At 33.2% G+C, this 21,026-nt stretch overlaps 1 protein-coding gene across 6 annotated transcripts; it reads right to left on the reverse strand.

Annotated features, from left to right (window-relative positions):
* Positions 1–28: 28 nt before the first annotated feature.
* On the reverse strand, positions 29–20,984 carry LOC100643058 (cyclin-T). 6 transcript variants are annotated; one of them, XM_012316488.2, is made up of 8 exons: positions 19,476–20,903; positions 17,261–17,471; positions 17,053–17,176; positions 16,819–16,864; positions 14,640–14,730; positions 14,373–14,570; positions 11,322–14,243; positions 29–3,674 (listed from the first exon to the last, which is right to left on the reverse strand). In XM_012316488.2, the coding sequence occupies exons 1-8, from the start codon at positions 19,619–19,621 to the stop codon at positions 3,603–3,605; spliced, it is 3,810 nt and encodes a 1,269-aa protein (XP_012171878.2). In that variant the 5' UTR covers positions 19,622–20,903; the 3' UTR covers positions 29–3,602. The 6 variants fall into 6 exon arrangements, with proteins under 6 accessions (XP_012171878.2, XP_048267924.1, XP_048267926.1 ...); XM_048411967.1 differs by lacking the exon at positions 29–3,674 and having other exon boundaries at positions 4,976–14,243; positions 19,476–20,776; positions 20,844–20,984; XM_048411969.1 differs by lacking the exon at positions 29–3,674 and having other exon boundaries at positions 4,976–14,243; positions 19,476–19,987; positions 20,844–20,949.
* Positions 20,985–21,026: the final 42 nt, after the last annotated feature.

Consider the following 21,026-nt stretch of genomic DNA (forward strand, 5'->3'; position numbering starts at 1 on the left):
GGTGAATTTATTTGAAAAAGAAGGTATATCAAATAATGTCAGTATGTATCTTATTATGAAATCAGCTTTTTATAATTCTCTAATTCGGTTTTCTTTTTTTGACTTCTTTTTTAAATGTGAAATTATTTCTAATTTTAAGAAGGAACTTTCTCACGACTAAAGACTTCCGGATCGAGCGTGTATCCACGATACGCAAGCTCCTCGGCATGCGCGTGAAATACAAATGCACGACTTGCAAACGATGATAATAATAATAATAATAAGTATATACTCTCCACGAATCGTCGCTTCTGTTCAAATCCTTAAGAATAAATTTATTTACATCGCGGACACGGTATTTTATTCTTCGGTTATCTCCCGTTCGTCCTTTTAAAAAAATTCTTCATCTTTTACATCGATCGAACTCGTATAATATGTTTCTTTCCATTTTATTTATTCTTCTTCGAAGAAAGAAACGGGAGCAACCTGTTCTCTAAAGAAACGTAGTATTTTTCTTCCTAATCGAGGATTTATAGCTAAATTTAGTCTAACAATTTTCAAACGAGCCCGTTTCGCTCTTCGAAAAGATTCGATCGATAAACAAATTATTTAGTTGATAAAACAATGCCGTGCGTTCCGACGTTATTTCATTCGAAATTCTACATGATCAATTGTTTTCTTTTTCTCTCTCACTCATTCTCTGTTTCGCTCTGTAATTCAATCTTGGTAAATAGCGAAACAGTTGCGTTACAATTATTGCGCGTTATTCGCTGAATTGGAAACAATTAGCAATAAACGTCGTTTTTGTACCACACAGCCAAGAGAATACTAAAAATTTCATCTATTCTTCTCTTAAGGATTAGAAGGAGAAACATGCTACAAATGAGAAGAAAATGTTCTCGGTGCGAACGCTCTCTGTGAGAGGCAATAACGTATACATAAACTGTGTATAATTGTAATACTCTATAAGTAGAACTTTGAATTACTCTCGGCTATGGATTAAAGTCGACACGATAAAATAGGCTCGTCATTCTTACCTATCGTGTAATAAGAATGAAAAATATTCTTACAATATTATTCGACGAATGACGAAGCGGGTGATATTTTATCGCGCCGAAAATCGTTTTGGAACATTTATTGCTAACATACAATTTTGTTTTTTTCTCTCTCTTTTTTGTTTCGTTGAACAAACGTGTCAAAGGCAAATTTGACAATACTTGAAATACGATTCACGAATCTAAATTTACACCTGATCGGCTTATCATTTATAATCAATAAATACATGTTTTTCTCCGTACACGTTTTCGAACTCGGTGTGCAATCTTCGATATGCACAATAAAAGAAGAACGACGAAGAAATGGCTATGCGTGAATTGTTTCAAAAATTCACAAACGACAGAGGTGGATCACCGTTTTGCGTTCTTATTGTTTACAATTATCAATGTGTCGTGTTATTATAATTACCATTATTTAAATGTTAATTGATATTAATATTATTATTACTATAGCTGCTCGTTTTTAAGATAACGCAACAAATGCTCGGGTATGAAATACGCGTGAAAATTAGTAATAACATTTTTCTTTTTTTTTAAATCGATACAGTACGCACGGCCGTTCGCAAATATATTTGATAATATAATTCTATTATCGGTTTCTCTTAAAAAATAATACCTACAGAGAATAGAGTCGAGTATTAACTGTGTGTTCGCTAAATATACGCATGGTTCTTTTATCTTTTGAACGAGTGAAGATAATTAATGGAATCTTTCGTGTATTACCATTGCGCGTACTGCAACTTGTACCATTACTCTGTATCTTTTTTCATTTTAATATTTCTTACATTGTGTGGTGTAACGCGATTGTATAACCGTAGTATGTCGAGTCATTCATTTGGTTTATTTTGGCATACAAAATAATTTTATTTACAGTCTGACAATAATATTAATCGTTTATCTATAGTCCTTTATGCTAAGTGGCGATAGTATAATTCGAATTACTTACTATATTATGCGGTTTTTTCGGCTATGTACACAACAAAACGGCACGAATAAATATCATTGGACATGGACCAAGTTTTTCTTTCAGTGTGCATGCTCACCGCTTCGCACAAACGATTCGTTTCTTAGGGACATTCGAACCTGTAGAAAATTCATCTTTAAAGAACAATCGATGGAGGTGGGATACTAAAAATATGTACAATTTGTACCATTAATATCTATGGAGCTACGGCGTTCTACGTTTTGATCATTGAAACGGAACATTTACTCTAAGATCTTGATTGATTCAAGGAAAAGAAAGAAAAAATAGTATGAAGATGCGGTAAGAAACGAAACTTTGTTAAATGCATCGTGAACGTAACAAAACTGAAATGATCAACTGAAACAATGATAATGAAAGTGTACTATTGAATAATAAGGTCCTTTCGCTACATCGATAAGAACGTCGCACAAAGCATTCGTGATCCGGAATTCACTGAACAGTAAAGAAAAACTTGTTACCTAAAATGTAAAACGTACAAAGATTATTCTATATCCGGCTCATTCGAGCTTCAAATCTATTTAATCATGTCCCTCCCTGTCTAACGAATCGATCGACGATTAATTTGATAATTGTGAAATTTACGATGCATTGTCTCGCGTTCTTCGATGCAAATGAAAACATGGCAGTTGGATGGAATAACAAATGGAAAGTTGGAAAAAGATATTATTTAGCCCTCGAAACGAAATCACAAGTTCGACTTACATTGTATAGGCTCATGATTCAAAATGTCGTATCATTCATTAGTTCTAATGAACGATATATGTTCCTATGAAAAAATGAAGACGATCGTAGCAACTAACGATTAAATTTAAATATCGTGAACGATATATTATTCGTTTTCGTACGATAGATGCAAAATATTGGTACGATATTTCTTATAAAAAATCGGGAATCTGAGATCGATCCTGAGGGCTATGTTACCATAAGACGTATTCTTTCGATTATTTGCACATCGAAAATTAAAAGAATTCGTCTTATACTTCTACAAGATAGTATAAAAAAGAAGGGGAAAAAGGAAAGAATAAAAGGCGATATTATACAGATCGCAAGTAAAATGAAAATCGCGTAATCCAATGATCAAGGACGAAGTGAAATTCCCTTTCTCCTTAACTTACTGCGTATTTAATTTGACCTGAGTAAGATTAATTATTTTCTTTTCTTTTTCATTTTTCGTTCTTTTCTCTAGTCGAAAGCATAAATCGCTGATCGATTTACGTTAAACTTTGGCTAAGGTTAAGGCGTCAAGCTTGCGTCTTTTTGTGAATTCTCATCTTCGATGCAGCCATGTATGAAGAATTGTTATAAGAATTATTCCCTTCTTATCGTAAACTTTGGATAGAATGCTGCAACAGATGAAGCAGACAGCTAACGAAGATCTATTCTCCTCTTGATCATCTGGGACGACTGTGAGAAACGAGGACGACGTTGAAAGCTGCATTGCTTTGGAATCTCAATGCAGTTTCAAGGACGAAGAAGCAAAACGAGGTGAATTTTCCCCTTTCAGGATGGATATCAATCAGATCACTTCGGAGCACTTCCTGAAGAGACTTTTACCGACATCCTCTTCTACTGATGTCCGGATACTACGACGTGTGAGACTGCTGAGACTGTGACAGCTTGCTGGAACTTTTGTGATGGCTAGACGTGTGTTTCTCCTGAAAATACAAAGAGAACTGTGGTACTCCAATCCTTTTATAATACCTCAAAAGAAATTGTTTAAAAAACTAATAATAAATTGATCGATATTTATCCAGTTTCGTCGAAATAAAATCAAGTAAATTCTCTATTTCCTTGGTAGAATGTTTCAGAATTATTTGATGTTGTTGGTTTACTCCTTATTTGATCATTAAATGCTGAAATTCCTTTCCGTTATCTTTTCTTCTTTTCTTGTTGATCATAAAAGAAACAGATGAGGAATACGCTAATTTGCGTCAGCCTATTATAGAAATTGAATTAAAAGAAATTAATATTAATAAGATATGCTGATTAAACGTTATCGATTGCAATTCCATTTTTCGTGGCGACGCATAATTTAGGAATTAATGAATAAACACGTATTCCTCGATGCATGTTTCAGATACGTGATAAGTGTTCGTATAGCTATATGAATGAGTTACAGGTATTCAGTTAAAATAATTATGAATCCTAATTACTGTTTTTAAAAAAAAGACTCAAATGAATTCCAATTTTATGGACGCGACTAACTGAGAATTAAATCGAGAAACATCAACTTCATGAACGAATGATATTAAAACTTCTATACGGAATGCGGATGAATATTATGTATATTCAAAAAGATCAAATAAAAAAGTGTAATAAAGTCAAGTAAACGTCATAGTATTGCTAATAGATCGCACCAAATTTTATCATCCCGCCCCCCCCCCAAATTTAACTTGGTATCTGTGAGAATTAAATGAAATGCAAACTAAAGCATAATTCTCGAAAGGAAAAAAAAGAACTGAATACATGCATACAACACAAAAAGCTTGCTACCGCGTGCATGCTCATGCAAAATTACACGCACACACAATACACTTAAATATAAACAATAACGATAACAATAGCATCGACGTTTCGACGATGATGTGTAGGCAAACATTACAAGTACCCTCCACCAAGCGAGATAAAAATCAAATAACATGTTTTGTGTATCGAGATACTTTTGCCGTGTCTCTTATATACTAGAAATACTATTAATTTCCACGTATGATAGCGTACAAAAATGAAGAACTTTTACGCATGATAATAATCGTATTACATACTGATAGCTGTGATATAATGTTAGTACACAAAGAAGATGCGGCGATATATGGTGTGCGATTATTATATCTAAGATATATTCATATATGCACGTATATACATGCACAGCATTATGTATCATAGTATACGTGTACATATATTAATATGTTTTTTTATATGGTGTGTTAAGAAAGAGACAAAATAATCACTAAGGTACTTTTCGTTTCCATAGAACGTTTATTTCCGATGATTATTTCTTTTCTTGGTCGAACACATGACGCGTACGATTCCTGTCGTAATAATACGTAATTATCCGCGACGTGTGGGCTTGAACAGTCTAATTTTATAAAATTATATATAATATTATCCTTCTTTTTCTATAAAATTAAAATGTTATATATACGCGTGTATAAGCATCTGCGTGTTTTTTTCTTTTTGACAAATCGATAGCTGTGGACGATCCAAATACGGAAATTTCAATTCTATTCGTGAATATGCACAGTATGTATATATATATGTAGACAGGTAACATCGAATGAATGGTATATTTTACAAAAATAATAACGTGGTATGTGTAATTTTTAATGAATGAAATCCCCAAAATTTTTAAGTGTATAATTAGAAATGTAGTATCACAAGATTCTATATTAAAATACACATCCATGAACGCCTAGAGTCTATTATAATAAGAATATGGCAGGAAACATACGCGACAAGTGATAGAGATATACATTGTGTACAGTATCGATGCAGTGTTCGCGAAATTTTACACATCTGGTGTTCCTCTTCTATAAGTTGAACAGTTCATAAATTTTATATCACTCGTGTCGATCGCTGGTCACATGCGTGGGCTCATATATCATTATTACTATTATATTTATATATATATATATATATAAATATATATATAACTCTCTTTCAACTTCTTACTATCGGAGAGTACAAAATCTATATAATTTACCTTAGCAATTATTTTGTCTTTATACGACTTGTACAACTGCAGAATTTTTTAGGTAGGCCGATCCTGTTGATTTTCTCGCAGTTTCTCACTAGTGATATCTTTTTTATTCTTTGATTCTTTCAGTTCTTTTGTTTAGACATCACATATAGATCCTGCGAATTCTGCGCCACACTCTTTCTTCATTTTTTTTTCCTTTTTTCGTTTACAGTGTTGTTTTGGATTACATTTATTATCGTTGGATTAAAGGCTAGGTCTAGAGGTTCTTGTTCTTTCCATTTGATGCTCTAAAACATATTCAGGAAGAACAAAGCATCGATGTGATTGTTCAAATAAGACACTAATTTTTCATAATCAAAGTAGAAATATATTTAATATTCGTACAATCATAGTCGTTACCGATAAAGCACTAAATTGCACGGTGAAATTCATGCGTTGATTACGATTAATAATAATTGAAGGAGAAAATTTTGGAAAATAAAACATTTATATTTAATATCAGTATTTAAAGTATAATAAAATCGAAAACTCTGCGCACATTCTTCCTGAATGTTTCTTGTCTTCTTTTTTCCTTTTCTTCTTTTTTTGTTATCTTTTTTCCCCTAAATTAAATTATATATATATATATCGTATTACAATACGACCTAACAAAATTCAGTGTTTCGTACTGACTCGATTAATTCATTCGCGATATTTGTTCGTAACATATTCTACGAAAGGCCCACGACAAAGTTTAAAAATATACACGTGCCTTTGAAAAATAATTTCTTCTCCTGTGCAAATTTCTATACACTGTATTCATCTCTTTACACAAAAGTCATTCGATTTACACGCGGAATATTTACTCGCTAAGAAAAAAACTTCACAGTTCCTTTTTTTTTTTTTTAATTCTTTCCCTCTCTTTTAAACTACAACTAAACATTCTTTTTCTTTCGTTTTTTAAATACAAGACATTCTGGTCTCGCTAAAAAGGTAAGATGTAAAACAAACTACAGAATTTTGCACTGAGAAGTCCAAAAAGTGGCAACGATCATAGCAATCACACAGTACACATGTAATGATCTATATTCAAAATACTAGGTCCTAATTGTGACAATAATAATAACAATAACAACAAGAACATGAATTGGTACCACAGCGCTTAGCGGTTCAATAAATTTTTGTTTGTCACAATGGCTGCACAACACACGTGTGTACGCGTGTGTATATTTTATGTAAATACAAACGCATTCTTAATAGATAATATATATCTTTTTTAAATATATTAATCACACTATCTCTCGTTCGTTCACGTTCCTGAGATAATATCCATTCTATATTTAATCTTTTGCTTACATATATACATATATAATATATATATATTATTTATACTATACATATATGTAATATACATATATGATATATATTATACACATATATAATATACATATATAATATATATATTATACATACATATAATATACATATATATTGTCCAACATGCGACTCATACATTGTTAAGAATTGAGTGAGAGAGAAAAAATGAGAAAAAAGGTCTACGCGCGCCCACGATTATTACAAATAAATATAAAAACAATCTACATATACACTTAAAGACGCTCAGTGATCAAAGCTGAAATCATTGTACAAGAGAACGTAAAAAATAAAATCTTAGGTAGGAAAGTTCTTAAGTAGTCGCATAAATAGATGGACCATTTTGTTTCGGTAATGCTTAAACTCTGAAGAAAGAATTCTCTCTTCAGATTCAGAGAACTTAATATGAACAAATCTGATCGTCTCTTCATCGATATCTAAAAAACTGAAAAGCTAAATAATATCTTTATCCCGTCGCATGTTTCCATCTCATTAATCCTCATAAGCATGCCATCCTCTCAACTATATAAACATTAGTAAAAAGACTCTCTTTATACATTCGTGAATATCTGATTGGAAATACCATTGATGTGTAAGAAACGAGCAAACAACGTGAGGATGTGCTCATCGGTTTTTAATAGGAAACTACACGCGGTTAAAGAATCATCGTTACATCGTTGTTCTGATTTTTTAAGATTCGATATAGACGAATTGTGATTTTGCGTCAGTAACGCTGAGTAATTCGACAGAATAGGTAACATGTAACATGATCAAATTAAGAAGTCATCCTACATGCAAAAATGAGTTAAAGATATAGAAATTGTAAAATTCCTCAAGCAAAAAAATAATAAGAAAAAAAAATAGCAGAATTTAATTTTCTATAATTTACAAAAAAATGATTCTACAATCTGCATCAAAGTTAAATATAAATTAAGAAATGATTCTAAAGAACACAGACAATATAGCGTCCGAATTTCCTTAAAAATTGTGAGAAAACTTTCTAGCCTTAGAAATAACATTTCAAATAGCGATATTACGATTTAATCAACACTCCATCATCAAAAATATAAAAGTTGTCGAATAGCAGCTCTTCTCAGCAAATATCAATAATAATGCACAACTCGTCTAAATCAGACCTTAACCAAATTATCAATCGCGATTTTCTGACCAGACTTCAATGATGGCCGCGTATTCTAATTCGTATACGAGAGATAAATGAAAAAAGAAATCGCGATATTAACAAATCTATAATTATCCTGTATTAACAATGAGAGCAAATTCTACGAAGTCCATTACTTCATATCGCATCTATTATAATCATAATTATATTTCACAATTCTTGCTTAACACTCTATGCCGCACATTAACAAACGACAGTCATATACAGAAGTCGCATCTTTTTTGAGCTATTGTTCCAACTTTCGTAATTATAGAATTATTTTTCTTTTCATACTATCAGAATTAATGCAACTTCCTATTGCACGCAGAACAACGCAATAATAACCCTTTGCGTTCCTTTCGAATCCTACAATAATCGAACAATAAATGTGCTATAATAATTATAATATCGTGGTGCATTGTATTCGTTCTTCTGGATATGTTTTAAATCATATACATATAAAATGTTCGGTGGAGAGTTCAATGCTAGAATAAGAAAAGGATAGTATTGAAAGTATCGCACAGAAAGCTTAGCAAATATTAGCTTCGGCTGACACGAAACGACAAAAAGATAAGTCGGACTGCAAAGGGTTAGTCGGAAAGAATCTTTGTTAATATTATTTTATCCGCGTATAAAAACAACGACGATGTAATACACATGTTAGTTTCAACAAAATTATATGTACCTTTACAAATACATACACTTTTAAATTCGTATTAATAATACATTTATTTTTTTCTAATCACTCTCAATCACTTCACTGCATACAATTATACATTAATTCTTTTTTCCTTTTCGTATTTCTTCTTTGTAATTTTTTTTATTTTTATTTGTAATTTATTAAATTTTTTATAGTTTTTAAGTAACTTCGTAAGTTGTTCTAGCCATATTACCCGTTTATGCAAAGATTTGATTTCATATGAACGCAACACTCTGCACACCACCCTTTCTCCGAAATCCTTTGCTAGAAAGGAATTGTTTTTTTTTTCAACTACCTTGAACTTTATTCGATCGAGTACCTTCGCAAAAAATTTACTAATTGGTTATAGCTAATATGATACATACACAATAAGAAAAAGAAATAAGGCTGAAAGAGGTTACTCTCCTTTTTTCTAGATTTTTTTTTAGCATTCTCTATCTATCGACATTTGACCATTAGCGCAAAACATAGTTACTTTCCGAATTCTGATCTGGCAGTGTTTCGTACATTAATATTCACGACAACCTTTTCGACAATATTGAACTACTCTATTCGTAAACTCTCCAACTATGTGTATCATACTAGCCTGTGATTGCTGTCCTAAATACTATATTTCTTTTTCCCCTTGCCTCTATCTTCCTTTTTCGACAAAAAAAAAACAATTTTAACGCGAAACAAAAGATTACTATTACTTCTGAGAATTGTATCTTCCATAATATATAATTACTATATATAATTTAGAATATATACAATAAAGAAAATGATCGTCGTGAAATATTCTCTTTTCTTAGATTCAAGGATCTACCTTGAAAACATCTCATAATCAAATAATTCTTAATTGATTTGACAAAAAAGTAATTGAAGAACTTCTTCAGTGTTCTTGAGTAAAATGATCTGATATTTTCATTTCCTTTCTACATATAGCACATCAATTCGCGACATCGTCGTCTTCATGATGCAGTTACTTCATCCTCCCTAGGTCGCGTGGACCTCACAAGACTTTTGACTGTTCGTTTTTACTCCTCAATGAAGGCTCATACTCATTTAACTACTCTAAGGAGCTGCGCTACAGGTACAAAGATGGAAAGATCGAAATGATAAATTTTAACACTAGGGGAATAGAGATCGTTTGACATGCTGCTACTTCTACCATTCACAAACTGGAAGGGAACAGAGAGGATAGAGGCAAGGTGAAAGTGTATTCCTTCAAGATCGAAAATTCATTCTACGGGAATCTCCAGCCACTTCTTTTCCTCGTTTTCCATCCTATTATTTAGCCCCTAAAACTCCAAACTGCCTTCTCTTATAAAATAAATAACATTCATTATTTTTTCTTTCAAAACCTTTTTATGACACGATATTATTGTATCTTTTATACAAAGATACTTCAATTGATATTGTATATCATTTACACAAAGATATTCAATGATGATACGCAATCAATGGAATATTCAATGAATGTTGAGTATAGCAAAATGAATTCTAAAATATCTCATGAGAAAATTGAACGTATTTAAAAAATCAAGTAACATAATGAATAGAAAGAAGACAATTGGAGGGCTGAGAATCGTAGTGATATAAATCACTCCACTAGTATTTTTCATAAAATATCGTTCTGTGTTTATTAATATAAAAAGACAATGAATTATGAAATTTTTATGATGCGTGATAGGATAATGCTTTTCGGAGTTGAAGCACCTATGACTAAATCTAAATTTTCAAAATTTGAACTTATACTACCACGATTCCCAGTCCGTCAATCATTTAATATAAAAGAAAATGGAGCAAGAAGTGGCTGCAGTTACTACCGCTACTTTGGAAGCTACCTTTAAAGTCCACTACAAGACAGGATTTCCGTACGAATGTTATTCCGGTGGTGGAGGTGGTGGTGGTGAGGAACTAGGAGGTGGTCCGCTCGGTAACGGTGGTGGTGTCTTGGGTTCCTGCCGAGCAGACGGAACTGGCATCATGCTTTGATTTTGTCGCATATTCGGTGGTAAGGATGGTGGCGGTACAGACGTATCGATAGCACCGTCTGGTGTCATAATGACGTTACCCGCCGGATACATCGGGTACTGCTGTTGATATTGCGAATAGTACATGACAGGATCGTAAATGTATCCGGCAGGGTTGAACATCGAGGGTGGCGGGTAATTAGCAAAAAAATAAGAATCTTGTTGGGTCTGATTTACGTGGCCAGCCCTCGAGTAGCCTGGATCACCACGAGCTGAGGATGGATGAGGATGATGTGGATTACGGGCATTGTTACTATTGTAGGTGTCTTGCTGATAGTAGCCGTCGCGCTGGCCGGGAGCACTGTAATGGCCCGCCGATCCTGCTGGTGGTGGACCACGCCCGATATACTGGCGGCCGCCTCTACCGCCTCCACGTACCTTGTTATTGCTGCCTGAATTATAGTGTCTGCCGTTCTGCCGTTCGCCTAGTCGGTGTTGCCCGTAACCCGCTGAGGAGACCTGCGATTGCTTCTTCGTTGGTGGAACACTAGTCGTTGGACTCTCCTTCATTTCAGAACGATCGCGCTTTCGACTTTCGTTCGTGAACTCTGGAACGATGCTGCTCGAACTACCCGTCGTCGAGGGCGCGCCGGAACTCCTCGAGATTCCATCCGTTCGGATTTTAATCTTTAACGGAGCCTGAACTACGGACTGACCCGGTGAACTAGATACACTGTCCGTACCCTTCAGCCGTTCCTTAGGAATAATGATTTTGATACTAGTGTTTTGAGGCGACTTGTTCTTGTCAGTTGGCACTGTACTCGCACCGGTGCTTCCTGTCGATTCTGTGCTCAGATTTAATTTGTCTTTAGGAATTGTGATTTTGATAGGTACCGCAGGCACAGTCTCTTCTCCTTTTTCTTTTTCCTTCTCTCGATGCTTTTCTTTGTCCTTGTCTTTATGCTTGTGTTTGTGCTTCTCTTTACTCTTCTCCTTGTCTTTATGCTTATGCTTCTCCTTCTTCTTCTTTTTTTCGCTCTTGTGATGCTCCGATCTCTTCTCTTCTACAGGGGGTGCGACGGTTATGGTCGTCGATGTTGGTATAGAAAGAATGGATTCTGTATTTGTTTGTACAGGGCCAGAGAGAGCACTTATATCTACGGTCGAAGCTATCATTGGTTCGGTAACCGATGATAGAGGCAGACACTGACTTTGAACGGGTTCCTGCTGTACGAGCAACATCGAATGAGATATCGATGGTTGATGTTGAGGTTGTAGTGGTTGTTCATGTTGAAGTTGCTGCTGTTGCAACTGCTGTTGTTGAAATTGTTCCTGATGAACTTGCTGTTGAGGTGGTATTTGACTAAATTGTTGCATATTTTGTAATAACGATGGCATGGGTGCTAAAGGTTCCTGAAGCAGAGCACTTATACTTTGAGCAGATTTCATTGGAGATAAATATTCTCCTTTAATCTGATGTTCAGCCTTTATTGGTATATCTGTTTTATAGGTTTCCTTTTTAATTTGGAATTCTTGAGGCTCTTGCTTCACTAGGTTAGTATCCAGTCCATTCGTCAAACCCTGCTGATTTGATATCTGTTGCTGTGTAGGTATTGTGCTAAAACGTGATATCGTTGGTTCAGAATCAAAAGGTTTAATGAGCTCTGGTGGTTTCATATCATTCGCGATTTGAGTGGCTCTACCATTCGCCGATGGATTGTCTCTAATAGGTTGTATCAGTTCTGGTACTCTACCAAGCATCTTAACTGCCTCGAAACTGGACGTCGTATCATCCATTTTTATTTTCACTTGCTGTCCACTTTCGCTAGTGCTACACGTACGATGCCTTTTATGGGACGTTGCAGAAACATCGTTAGCCGATCGTTTAACCGATTGCGTTTCTTGCTGTTGCAAACCTGGTGGGCTTGCAAAAGGTGATACTAAATTAAAGCCTATTGATGTGTCTGGTACGCGTTCTTGTTTAGGAACTTTTACAGCCAAAGGCGGCGTCTTTTGTTTAGTCTTAAGCCTCTGTGAATGAGATTCCCGAGGCGTTGGTACTTTCTCTGGACTGAATAGCGATTTTGGCTTGCCAGGGGGGGTTTGTAACACACTTTGTTGGATATCGGACGAACTTTTGTCTGTGTCATCATGCCGTGGTCGTTTTTCAGTTTTTGGGTCATCAAGATTATTCAACGATGATAAACTCGACGACTGAGAATTACTATTTTTAATCGTGTCCTTTAATATCTGTGATACACCATGAGCTGTATGTTGACTGGATATTGTCTTCGAAGATAATGATTTTTGACTAAGCAATGAAACGGAGCTACTCGGAGACTTATCTTGCGCAAATGAACTCTGGCTAGTACTAAGCTTCACATCAGTCGGCACTGCACCAGCACTAACTTGTAACTTTTCTGACTGATTGTATTTAATATGATGTGACGACGGTTTCTGTGTATTTGAACTATATGGTACGTCAAGCGTCGGTTTAGGTGGAAGTATTGACTTCTCAATGAGCTTCCTAACCTCTTCACACCTTTGCTCCAATGTATCAGACTTTCTTTGTCGTTCGACTCTAGTTGGGTCTGGATATTTATATGGCTTTTGTTCACTATCTTTCCTATGTTCTACTGGTTTATGCCTTGGATCATACATTCTTTTATCATGACCCTGATGTTTACTTTCTACTCCACTTAATCTGTGCAGACTATGATTATTATTACTAAGTTTCTCCTGTATATTCCCATGAGATGTTGGTTCTTGTAATGATCCAACATCCGATCTGTGAGTAACGGAATCGGTTATAGAATTATCCAAAGTTGGTTCTTTCGATACAACGTGACTGTGAGAATGGAGAGCACTACCACTACTACAACTACTGCTACTTATACCAGTGTTCGAATTGTACTCTCTTTGTAACCTCTGCCTATTGGGATCGCGATTTGGTTCCCTAGCTTGAGTACTACTCGAGTGCCTCTGAGGTACCGGTTGTCCAACTTTTATATCTGGTCTATGATGATGATTGTGATGAAGTGCCTTTTGTCCAAGAGGCAACGGATGTTTGTTCAGCACATTTGTACTAGATACAGGTTTATGGTGATGAGAATGATGCTTATTAATATCCGATACATGACTTTGCGCAACTGATGTTGGAACTGATGCCTTCTCTCTTTCCAAACGCTCGCGTTCTTTCTTTTCTCGATATTCCCGATAATCTACAGGAGGTCTCGCAGGTACGGGAGCATTCTGTTTCTTTTCTTCTTGTTTCTCCGCCTGATGAGGTCGATTTGTGTGGAATGTAGGTCCACCATCGGCCGTCGTCGCAGGAGATTGTACCTTGCGAGGTTCCGCATCCTACACAAAACATTGAGTAAAATTATCTAATAAATTGAACTTATTATATTAACTTTAATGTAGGATAACAATTCGTCTGTAGTATTTAATATGATATTATGATATGATATATTTAATAAAAATGCTTACAAAGGGTGAGTTCGGTAAACTAGGATGATTAATGCTTGGACTTTGATTAGCAGATATGCTCATTATTTTTCTTTTCAATCTTGACGGGCACTTATCAAATATATGGAGGAATTCTGCTGTAAGCTCTTGTAATAGTTCGGATGTCACACTTCTGTCGACGTACCAAAACCAGTGCTTCCCTTCCGTACTTTGTGGTATCTATAAGCAAATAATTATCATGTTATAATTAGCCAAATACTTTTCCTAAATCATATTAATAATACTTACCTCCCAATTAGACCATTTACATGCAAGATGAATGCAAAAGCAGGCAACTACCGTTGGCTTGTACTGCAGACACATGGTTGTTAAATGTAAACTGGAAAGAAAAAATTATCTTATAAATTTCTCTTATGAACAGTGAACAGTGAGGACGAATTCTTCGTCAACGGTTTTTTTTTTTTTTTTTTTGACGAAATATAACCCAGGGCATAAAAAGAACTGTACCATAAAATCAGAGTACTAGTTCCATTAAACATGGGTAATATCGGGATAAAACCAGGACGAATTTCTTACGATTCGTTGAAAACAATTAACAATATTTCCAATTATATCTTCCGTAAACGGAATTTAATTCCAAAGAGTACGTTTCCAAAACAGTTAAAAAAATAGCATATGTGAATGTGATACTTTTTCGCGATGAGCTACACAAAAATTTACGCATAAATGTTATTAGCTAAAGCAATATGCGATGTTTTTCTACATAATAATTATAAACGTAAGCCCTACAACACTCTGTTGTATCGTAACAAATTTACCGAAGTTTGGCCCAACATAATCCCATGATAAAGAGAAGTTTAATTTAATTATGTTAAGCTATATATAGACTTGAAATTGAACACAAAGTTATCAGAATTTCTGAAATTTTTTTGTTTGAGAACGCATTATTTCAGGAAATAAAATATCTTATAAATTTGCGCTAAAAATTATTTCTTAGTAAAGAAAAATATATAAATCTTCAAAAATGATTTCTTTGTAACAACAGAGATGGATTAAGGCTTAATCTACATTGATTATTTAGTCGTAATTACAATCTGTCCAAATATTATTGATTAAATAATATTTGAATGGATTATAGTAAGACTATGACCGTACCATAATTTTACTATTTGATTACTATTGTAAAATACAGGTTGGTTGCTAACTGGTGGTACAAGCGGAAAAGGGGTGATTCTACGCGAAAAAAGAAGTCAAAAATATAAGCTTTGTTTTCGATAAAATCGACTTTGAATTTTCGCTCCGTACGCATGCACTTTATCACGTCTCGTTATAACGGATCTCACTGTAGATCGTTGTCTCGATGCATATTATTGCAGTTTAAGTTTGTTTTTGCCGTAACGGAAAATTAGGAATACATAATGAAATAATATGAAGTAATCATAAAGTTTATTATTACAAACTGCTGAAAATGTTGCCCATTCTGCCGAACACATATTTCTGCTCTTCCAATTAAATTTCTATGAACAATTTCTAACGTATTCGATTGTTTTAAAGTATGAAAGGCTACAATAATCTTTTCTTTCAATTGCTCGCAACTTGCGATTTCTTCAGAATAGACAATTGATTTAATATGGCTCCATAAATAAAAGTCGAGCGGAGTTTGTTTTCCAGCGTTGTTCTCGAAAACAAAACCTCAAACAAAAATTTTTTATTCTATATTTTCGACTTCTTTTTTCGCATAGAATCACCTACTTTCTGCTTGTACAACCAGTTACCAACCACCCTGTATAATTTAATGGTATAGCTCATTATCCTTCTTTTATCATTAAATGTTTTTGGACATTCACTCGTCATTACATTAATTCCACATTCATTTCACTCACGCTTAATTTATTTTGTGCATTTACTGCTTAGAAATGTGTATGTAAATATAAAAATAAAACCTGGACAATATATACCGCGATGTAAGAGATAACGATCAGTCCTTAAGAATAGTTCATTTACCTTCAATTAAGCAATCCTCATCGTGAACTTAGTTTACGAAATAAACTTCGTTCCGCTTTGGCATACGTTCTCTTTAGAATCAGACATTACCGCGACTGCAACGCAACATTCCTCCCCAAAAGTTACTGTTGACATTTAAACATTCACATGAAGAAAAAAGTAACTGAAGTCAAAGTAAACTTTTCTATACTAAATTTCTGTTTCATTTTCATGCTTTGATGTAATATTTCAAATTCATTAATTCAAAAACGATCCCTTTGAAGCAAAAAATTGTATTATTTATCAAAGATATTTGCACAATTTTATTCTACGTTTACTTTGCTTTCTAAGAAAGATACAGGTCAGAATGTTGCGCCAGTGGCTATTGCCTGACAGTCTTAGCTTGGAAATATACTTCAGCTGGCATCTATTTGACCAGAAGACTGCTAAGAGTAAGTGATACTAGGAAATAATGTGTAGCCACCTGTTAGATGCCATGAAGTATGAAGTCTGGGCTAAGTCCTTGCTCGCTGTAAAAAAAAATGCAAACATTTAACTGAAATATTTTATAAACAATATCTAAAGTTGTAATATTTTATAGCTTACTATGTCATCTAAGCTTATCGTTACAGAATCAATATCTTCACAAAAAATATAGGAAAAATGTAAATGTAGTAAATTAATATTATACAATCTTTTTTAAACATAACTTATGTACCTTTAACCAGTTGACAACATCTAACAACATGTGTGTGGGGATGATCAATGGCGACATCAAACCCCAATGTTTGTAGTAGAACATTTTCATTGAACACCAGATCTTGAGCTTGCTCAAGGTATTGCTATAAATCAAAATACATTGCAATGATTAAATTTATCATAAACTACATACGTGTTAGTATTGATATTAATCTCATTTATTTTACCTCAGACCTGACATCAGGTGGGGGCTGATCTCTGTGGAGACACATGTGTGCCATTTTGATAACATGTTCCAACTTGCGTGGTTGTTCTTCTACTTTTGCTGCTAAAAATAGTGCTGCTGCTGCAATTGCATTCCTGTGGAAATGTGACAGCGAGTGGAATACATAAAATCTGTGCATATACACTATTGCTGTGTTGATACATAATTGTGACCTATATTTATCTAATTAAGGACAATATTAAATAAATAATGTATTATTAACATATATAATAATATTTATAGTCAATTATTTATTAAATTTATTAAAATTATATTAAAATTATATATATTGTACAAATTTCAGGAATATTTGTGCTATAAAATATAAATCATGGACAACAACCTTTCTTATTACAGTCCATTATAAAAAAAATATTTTCTATACTAGATCTTTGTATCTTATTATAAAAATATTGTTATATAATTATTTCAAATAACTACAAAAATAATATCTCAATTATTTAGGAATTAATATGTAAACAAATAAAATAATAAATTACATTAAATATTTTTCATTGGAATATTAGTCACATATTTATATAATCTTTTAATATCTAAAAAATATCTCAACTTCCCATAATAATAAATATAAATAAAAATTACTAAAATAATAAACATAATTGAAACAGTTCTTAATGATTATTTTTAAATTATTAAATTATATGGTAAGATTAAAAAATGGAGGGCACAACAGATTATACGTAAAAAATTTTATTTAATCTCTATATTACATTAATATGAAAAATTTGGTCAAATAAATCACATAATTTTGATGCATATTCTTGATTTTCATCTGTATTTTACTTATGTTCAGATCTTCTTCATTTATGCTTTCTATCATATTATTAATTTTCATATCTTAATTATTTGTTATTTTACTAAAAGGAAAATATACAAATGAAGAATTCAGAGCAAGTTACAATACAAAAAATATAGAATAATACGAAAAACAAATATTATACTATATATTAGACATCATTAATGTATTTTGCCTACAATAAATATTATTATACATGCACTACAGAAAAGTAAAACTACAATTTATTAATATGACTATCTTTAAAAGAGTTCCACATTTGTAAACTTTTAATTTCAAATAATATGAAGATTATGTTGAAGTTCTCACAATTGGAAAGATAATTAATATGTTTATGATCTTTATAAATATATATCTGAAACATAAAAATATTATAGGAAATAGAAATAAAATTTCTACATACTACATTGGGAAAATATAGCTAAAATATTTCTTAAATAGAAGGTATTATTAAATATCTAGTATTATTAGTACAAGTTTAATGCAAAACTAGTGTAAATTTCATAGCTAGTTAATAAGTTAGTATATGTTAAATTTACTATATTACTTTTTATGAGAGCAAAATAGCATCTGATCTGTTTGCAATGTTCACAGTTAATTGTTTTGGTACAGCGTGATTTTGAGAATGAAGAATACTACTCGTACAAAATTTATATTGTGCCCTCTTTGTAACCTTTGTCAATTACTTCTATTACTTCTTGTACTGATATAATAAAACATCGACAATGCATTATAGTGTAGCATTGATGAACCACCTTCGGTCCTAATCTGATCTTAAGCACACACACATATATATATATGTACATTTATATACATATATGTACATACATATATAAATGGAAAATATAATAAATAATATACTTGCGTAAAAAATATAAGTAGAAATTGTAGCTCTGGTTGGTACTACTATCAAACATAGCTTGGCAAATAATGCTACTTTTCCATGACCCTATTCTCTGCCCTCCTTTTGAATACTAAAATTCTAATAAGTACATTTATTGACTAGCATTATTCTACTATCAATATGAATATACCGAATAGCACAAAAATTCCAAAATTCGACGTATACTAAAGGTAACGTGGTAAAGTTCAATATGGAGAATCGTAATCATGACGCGTGACCTCTTCTTTCGCACGTCACTCATGTTTACAACAAGATAGGAATTTCACGTGAATACCGAAATTTCAAGTATTAAAAGATAAATGTGTAAAGAGAATCCACTCACGTAATCATATATGATAGTTTGGGGGTGATTTTGAATTGATAGAAAGAATAAAGGAAACGTAAAACGACAATGGGGATAGGGGGAAAGGGAAATTGAGAAACACGCAACTAAACATGCATTCGTTAAAAGGATACACCACAAGCCGCTGTCCCATATCCTGAATGAAATTCGCTGCCTGCTGCCTGTAGCTCAGTTCCTTATCCGCGTCGATGCCGCATCTTCTGCTCGGCGTATTTATTAGCTGTTCTTTCGTAAAGTACCATTTTTCGTCAGCCGCCATTTATATGTACACACAACTCGGTACTAACGATGCGCACTTCACAGTAGTCAACACGGCTAGCGGCGAGCACAGAATGCACAAACAGCAACACGTTGAAAACTTCACGTCACTACGCTAATCGAAAACCACTCCAAGTTCATACTTGTTCAACTTTGTCACAGTGGAACATAACCGCACATTGAATAAATGTCTCTCTTTGTAATATGAAGCTACTTTTTCATAAATACTTCAAATTAACTTTTCTATTGTTTTTCTCATTTATTTTATACAATATGCACTTTATATTGGAAAAGTTCCATTTTGAATTCCGGAAATGGCGTCTTCTTCTTTTTTGTCCTTTGATACGCATGCAACTTCACGGCACTGCTTTGGAATCATACAACAAATGAAAAACCAACTTGAGAAATTCTTTTGTAGGCGTTTGTTATATTTTATTCATTTTATGACATGAGACTGCCGTAGTTTAAAGGTTAATACGAAACTTGAAAATATTGTTAAAATTAGTTTATGGACGTTTTATTTGTTTAATAGTTTACAAAATTAGCCTCTTTTCCGTATAATAGTTGTAATAAATTAGTAGAATCAATGTTTCGATAATGCATCACAGCAACGAGATTTATTTTTTAAGATTCGTCATGAAAACTGCTGCATTTTTACGTAAAGTTCCATAGATTTGTTATTTATAATTAAGATAAAGTTTAGAGCTCGATATACGTTAAACATTCAGGATAATCAATTATATACGACATTATTTACTGTACGGAAATATCTTTCGAATTTTCTATTTTTATATTATCGTACACCACATTAAAAAATTTGATTTATTAATTTTTGGCAGGCCATGAGGTTGGTTATGGAAATAATACTATTACTCTTTCGAATAGTTATAATTGCAATAACAAAAATAAAAATTCTGTAATATCTTATCTTGCTTGAGGTACTAAGGTTATTTAACCTTATCACAATATTTGTGCACTTATAAAATTTATCCCATTTCATTAAAAATAAAAATTGTAAAACGTTAACCTTGTCGATGTATTGCACAACAAGTTGTAATATCTTCTGGACACCAACGAATGTAATAAATGTATACTTGAATTAATTTAAACTAAATATCAGTATAATTCTGCACAGCAAGCACGTTGTATTGGTTAACTGTAAACACACGTGTGTATCGTAAATTCAACTTGGCTAATATTTTATGACCAACGTCATAACCTACCTGGACTTTTTCTCAGTCTATGATAGGTATGAATCACGTAGTTTATCAATTAGAAGTTTTAGAGCTTTAAACTCCCGGAAGTGACGCAGTGGTCGTTGAGCTAGTAGTATGTGTTCGCAGCCAATGTTACCCCTGTAGTAGCGTCCCGTTATCTTGGTCCTATTGAAGGATCCAGTGTGTCAT

This window comes from Bombus terrestris, chromosome 14 (assembly GCF_910591885.1).
Source record: "Bombus terrestris chromosome 14, iyBomTerr1.2, whole genome shotgun sequence".
In the NCBI taxonomy this organism is placed as follows: Eukaryota; Metazoa; Arthropoda; class Insecta; order Hymenoptera; family Apidae; genus Bombus; species Bombus terrestris.